This window comes from Populus alba, chromosome 14 (assembly GCF_005239225.2).
Source record: "Populus alba chromosome 14, ASM523922v2, whole genome shotgun sequence".
In the NCBI taxonomy this organism is placed as follows: Eukaryota; Viridiplantae; Streptophyta; class Magnoliopsida; order Malpighiales; family Salicaceae; genus Populus; species Populus alba.
The window spans coordinates 2,685,613-2,691,953 of record NC_133297.1 but is presented as its reverse complement, the minus strand read 5'-3'; the positions used below and the strand labels follow the sequence as shown (position 1 = coordinate 2,691,953).

Genomic DNA, 6,341 nt, shown 5'->3' with positions numbered 1-6,341 from the left:
CAATTAAAAATAAAAATAAAAATTGAATATTTTTTTAAATGGGTCGGACCTGGTTCAATGCATTTAGCTTTGAACTGGACCCGATCCGGCCAGAATAGTGGATACTATAGTTTCCTTGGTTTCTTTAAGTACGCAACAAAATCAGGTAAAATATCATTATGAACAAAATACGGATTGCGATCAAATTCTGCAAATACTACGTCATCAAATGATCTCTTTCTAATTTTTTGAATAAAACACAATTAAAAATGTCATAACCCAATTTTTGACCATTTTATTTTTATTTTTATTATTTTATTTACTGAAAAAGCATAAAAAAAAATTGATTGATGAAAAAAAAAAATAATGATGAAAAAACAAGTAAAATGAAATAAATGAAGAATGAATTAAAATTTGGGTTAAGGGCAATATGATTAGAAGTTTTGGGGTTTAATTAAACTTTGGAATTAATCTAATTAAGCTTGGAATTAATTTATTTAATCCAATTAAGGGTTTAATTGGAGAATTGATAAATTTTTAGACTTAATTAAGCTTGAAATTAATTTAATTCATCCAATCAAGGATTTAATTGGAGAATTAATAAGTTTTAAGAATTAATTAAGCTTGGAATTAATTTAATTAATCCAATTAAGGGTTTAATTGGAGAATTAATAAGTTTTGAGACTTAATTAAGCTTGGAATTAATTTAATTAATCCAATTAAGGGTTTAATTGGAGAATTAATAAGTTTTGAGACTTAATGGAGCTTGGAATTAATTTAATTAAGGGTTTGATTGGAGGATTGATAAGTTTTGAGACTTAATTAAGCTTGGGATTGATTTAATTAATCCAATTAAGGGTTTAATTAAAAAAATAGCAAAGTTTGAGGTTAATTGGGGGCACAATTGCAGCAGATTAAAGTATAAGGACTAACTTGTAAAAGGCGCCGAAATGCAAGGGAAATTAAAGTTTAAACCAGGGGCTTAATTACAGGACTCGAAACTGCACGGGTCAAAATGTAAAATGGCCACGTTTCACAGGCGGCGCCGTTTCAAGAGACACTGTTCGTCTTCTTCAAAACCAGAAACGGACACTGCACGATCCTCAGTCCCTCATTATTTCTGCAAACGGTCGGTCACCTCATTATTTAGAGGTGACCGCATGGCATTCTCTGGCTATATAAAAGCTAGAGATAGGCCATGCACAGAGGGGCGAAAAAAGATACCCTGGGGGAAAAAGGACACAAAAAAACCAGGGAGGACAGAGGAAGAAAATAACTGGGGGCAGGAATCACAGAACCGGGGCAGAGAGAAGGAGGAGGAGAAAGCGAGCACTGTAAAGAGGAAAGGGGGCAGAACCGAGGAGTGAATAAAAGAAAAGAGCTGACTTTCGTTCGAGGCCACGGAGAAGGGGAGAGCAGAGAGAACACGAAAAACTGGAGAATAAAACGTGACAGAAACGGAGAGAAGCATTGGCCAGCTAACACACGAATACCAGCCTCGTCTCCGGTTGCACCACCCCCACCCCTGAGCAGACGGACAGAACGCAATCGGGGAGGAAAAACAGAGAAATCACAGAAGGGCAGAGGTAAATAACGAACAAATACTGAGGGGCTGACTGATGCAATCTTCAACGGGGAGAGGAATGAAAAAACAATGAGGGGCTGAATGAAGAAAGCCTCAACAGGGAATTGAACACGAAGAAAAGTCAGGGGAAGGAGACTAGACAGAGAAAGAAGAAGCAGGCCAAGAGAGAGTAGAGAGGTGTTCTGGAAAACAGAGCAAAGAAAAAAAACAAGCCGAAACAGAGAAACAGGAGGGAAATAAAACGTGAGAGACAAGCAGATGGAGCAAGAGGAAATTTGAAAGCAGGAGCGTCTCCCTCAGCATTCTCGCGCGAATTATCTGCAAAAAGAACCAGGTAAGTCTTTTGCTTTGTTCTCCCTGCTTTTCGTTAATTAATTATCGCCTTCTGTTCTTAAAATTAGCTGCTCATGCACGCGTGATTTGGTTCACGCGTGCTTCGTGTGGCCCAGCCGGGTCATTGGCTTGGGCCAGTGACCAGGCTGGGCTGCCTGGTCCAGCCCAGTCCAAAAAAATAAAATAAAATAAAAATATATAAAAAAGAAAAATAAAAAATAGAAAAAAAAAAAAAATATGTATGCATGAATAGAAATAATGTAAATTTATTGGTTTATTCACTGACACCAGAGTCAGGAATAAAAATACCGATTTAAATTTATATTATTTTTTATTCGTTGTATTTTTATTTTATTTAGCTAGAAAAATAAAAAAATATGTGCATGGGTAAAAATAAATTTTTATTTATTTATTTATTCACTAGTGCTAGAGTAGGGAATAAAAAATATTGATCTAATTTAATTTTCGTAGCTACGAATTTTTACCAACACCAGAGTTGGAATTATTATAAACAAATCATCATAGCATAAACTAATAAACATTTAACAATTTAAGACAAAACCAGCAATGCAGTCTGCCTTAGGCAGAACGTTTAAGGGGTGATAATATCTTTCCTTTTATGTAACCAATCCCAAGCCATAGAATCTCTGTTGACCAGTTAGGGTTCCTAGTGATCATAATACTAGGTGGCGACTCCTTAAACAAGACCGTTTTCCTTAAAAGAACCGGATGCCAGAAATTTGTTCTTTTTTTCATAATTCAAGAGAATAATTAATTTTTAGGGTCGTCGCAATGTCGGGTGTGACAAAAAATAAAAATAAAAATAATTTTTTTTAGCTGGATCAGATCCGATATAATGCATTTAGCTTTGGATTGTACTCGGTCTTAGCTTGAACAATAAAGAGGGTCTCCACTGTTTATATGAATAACGAAGTCACTCTTAAGTGAACAGTATACAGTGAAATATAATTCACTGCATGGGACGCAGGATGCGGGGAAGGGGAAGCAGCTGAGAGCAGATTTCTTTAATTCTGAGGTTCAAACACAATTTATATGGGTCCCACACCAACAATAAAGTAAGTTTTGTTATTACCACATATACAAGTTGTGCGGTTTGTTTTAAAAGCTGCTGCAACTGCATAGACATACAGGCCAAAATGCTGCCAATGACATCAAGGATTTTTGCCTGAATCAGTGTCCGAAGATCTTTCCACAACCCCGGTAAAATTCGTTTCTCTGGCTGGCTATCCAATTCGGAGAAACAATTTATGGGTGAAATATGTGTTATTTTATCTTTTGGATAGTTGACACTTTCGTTCGTTTTCTTTTATCTTTCGGGTACCTGCTCATTATTTCCTTATGTGACAAAGGTAATCAAAGCATTGTCGGAAAAAATACGAGGAAAATATCTACATGGTCTTGCTAAGGAAAATCTAGGAAACGGGAAAATTAGACAAAGATTCTATGTAAGAATCAATGGATATGATCATATCCAAGCTCAGAAAGAATAAGTAGGTTTGGATATGTGCGTGCATTGATGTATGTATGTACAGCCAAAACAACGATAAACACGTTGAGCTGTCAGACCACAAGGCAAGAAGAACAAAAGGTAAACAAAATTTTAAGAAGATGAGCAAGCAAAAATATATTTAAAAGTGCAACAGCATTCTGCGATGTTTCATATTTAACGACGGAAAGAATTACATATTATTCATTTCTTGTAACAATAAAAAAATAAAAACAGCAGAATTACATAATGCAGATAATCTCCTTAGTGTTTCTTCCAAATTTAATAATTTGCTTCTAATTAATTTTCTGGACAATCTAGTGTACGAATCATATTCACTTCGAAGTAGCAACTTTTCCAACTGGTGACCTAGAATCACGAAGATGCTTCTCCCGTGACAGTAATTTAGCCATCCTATACAGTCAAACAAAAAAAAAATCAGCAAGATGAAATAAGATGCCATAGAAATCACTATAATATATAGACTTGAGGAGATATATACTTTATGAGAGCCTCTTCATTTGTCATCTTATCAACAGGTGTAAAGACTCCAGTGCCTAAATCCACCCTTGATACTGGTTTTTTCAACAATTTCTCACCCACTTTCACAAGATTCTCCAAATTCTCTTTCGTGGCAACATCCACGGACGAAAGTGTTCCGGTCAGCGTGTCATCCTGCATTTCACACATATCTTGTAGTCAGGGTTCTTCGTTTTCTATATTTTAATTAGTTTTAATTATTTCGTGGGAGAATATAATTTGGTATCTTGAATAACCACATGAGCGTGATATACACCTGAATTCGAAGATAATTTTCCTCACAGTGCAGGGCTTGGAAAACAGTGGAAATATGAAGATCAACCATGTCGCCACTAGCTTCTGTAAACACATCCACTAAGGGAGTAGAATTGTCACTAGTCAACCATCCCAAGATACCCCACTTGGCTGCTTCATCTGCATCATACTTTTCTTCAGATTTTGCCGTACCAGTCCCCAAGGAAAGGACTAGGAATCGACCATAATCCATAGGCGCTGTGGGGAAGAAGTCAGGATTCTTCCGAGTGATTTCCTTGGAAACTTCGCTCACGGCAACTAAAGTCTGGAAATTCAAAAGGAAATTAATGATAGGATTCATCAATATGTTAAGAGTTATGCAAGTTCAAGAGCTGAAGATAAATGATGAACATACTGGATTATTTGCTGCCACACCACCATCAATCAGATTGAACTCTCTCACTTTGCCTGAGGGGTCCTTGGTTTCAAAATAATGGGCAGGGAGGTAGGTTGGGGCAGCTGAAGTACCGATGCATATATCAGATAAAAGGGCATCCGTGGATGGGTTGTTCTTCACCTAAAGAATAAAGCGGTACGTCTTGTAAGGACATATTTTGCTGTGTGAACCGATTTTTTTTCTCAAGTAACACATAGAATTTTAAGAGTTGTGTTTCTATATATAACGGACCTGATAGCTTGAAAAGATTGTTGGCTGAAGGCGCTTGATGTCAAAAGTTGGGATCACAATGTTTGTCATGGTCTGGTGCAGGCGTTTATCTCCCAATTTTTCCTTCACAATGCTATGAAGAAATTTGCCATCGTATTGTGGTCCTGCCAAACTCTTGATCAGTTTTCCTGCAGAAGCCAATGGAGACCTATTGCCAGAGAGTATACAGTTAGTATCTAGACATTTGAAGGAGAAAAGAAAAGTAGTTTTAAAGCACTTGATATACTATATTTAACTCATTATTATGGCATTCATATCTGGGATTATTACCCGTCCTGGGGAAAGATTTTAGGGCAGTTCTCAAGGTAGAAGTCATTGATGTCTTTGGCGGCAAATAAAGGGCGGTTTTGCTCATTAGGGGTAGCTAGCATAGCAGTCACGAGGCCACCGGTGCTGGTGCCTGAAATCACATCAAAGTAGTCTGCAAGTCTTGCGTCTGCACCATCCAGCTTCTACAATTTGAATAGCAAAACACACTAGTCAGTGATAGCAAAACACACTATATTTTATACCTGGAGAAAGTAATTAAACATTACAATTATATACCGATATAAATAAACTATTATCCTGCATGCAAGTGTGATGTATTGTTTTGATGAAACTATTAATAAAAAGGTAAAACCAAAAGCATAAAACTACAAAACAAACAGCCTCCGTGGAAGGTGGGCAAAGGCTGCATGCAAGACCTCAAGTGGACCAAGGAATCGTTCCCTGTAGTTTCTTATTCTACTCTATTTTATATTATCATCATGAGCTTGCAGCTCTATTTGACATGCAACAATACGTTCTTAAAGAGACCGATTTCTAGACTACCTGAAGCTCGGACTCTAAAAAGGCAAGGATAGTTCCTGGTATGATTCCTCTTATTCCACCTCCATCGATGCTAAGAACAGTGATTTGGTTTCCAAAAGTTGGGGGTTGAATGGGTGATCTTAAAGTCTCGATATGAGAGATTGAGGAGGAATTTATAGGCATTGCTAGCTAATAGTACTGATCGAGAGCCTAGAAGCGAAAGAGTTTGAGGTGTTTAGCTTAAACTTTCTGAGAGCCTTGGGAGATGTATATAGCTAGTGCTGAAATCTAATTAAGTTTTGAAACTTGTAATATCCCAAAGGGAGTGTGGAGGTATTTATAGACTTCTGTGCTTCATGAAGCATGGAATTTTCAATTAAGTCGAAAGATTTTTCTAGCTCGCCCAAATTTAACCTTGTATAATTTTCCTGGACACGGTTCAAGTTGGACCATGAAGTTAAGGACGAGGGATTAGTAATTGAAGATTTCAATTTATTAATCAAACAAAGATGACAACGAAATGGGAATGGTAGGTTTTCTTCCACACGGCGAAATAAATTAATTCAAAACCTTGTTAACAAGTCTTGTATGCCACGAAAAAGCAGTCAATTACAAATAAGCCACTCTAGTTGCTTTCATGATTG

General features: G+C 36.8%; 1 protein-coding gene across 1 annotated transcript; it reads right to left on the bottom strand.

The window, feature by feature from the left end:
- Window positions 1–3,541: 3,541 nt before the first annotated feature.
- LOC118058021 (patatin-like protein 2) lies at window positions 3,542–6,004 on the bottom strand. The gene is made up of 7 exons (XM_035070751.2): window positions 5,719–6,004; window positions 5,176–5,357; window positions 4,867–5,053; window positions 4,594–4,755; window positions 4,201–4,503; window positions 3,907–4,079; window positions 3,542–3,818 (listed from the first exon to the last, which is right to left on the bottom strand). The coding sequence occupies exons 1-7, from the start codon at window positions 5,878–5,880 to the stop codon at window positions 3,740–3,742; spliced, it is 1,248 nt and encodes a 415-aa protein (XP_034926642.1). The 5' UTR covers window positions 5,881–6,004; the 3' UTR covers window positions 3,542–3,739.
- Window positions 6,005–6,341: the final 337 nt, after the last annotated feature.

What these genes read in the sequence shown, in the direction of transcription:
- LOC118058021 (XM_035070751.2), bottom strand. Translation starts at nt 5,880, where the DNA reads ATGCCTATAAATTCCTCCTCAATCTCTCATATCGAGACTTTAAGATCA. An exon ending in TTTTAGAGTCCGAGCTTCAG is followed by an intron (nt 5,358 to 5,718) that starts GTAGTCTAGAAA and finishes TTCAAATTGTAG; the next exon opens with AAGCTGGATGGTGCAGACGC. An exon ending in CAATCTTTTCAAGCTATCAG is followed by an intron (nt 4,756 to 4,866) that starts GTCCGTTATATA and finishes TTTATTCTTTAG; the next exon opens with GTGAAGAACAACCCATCCAC.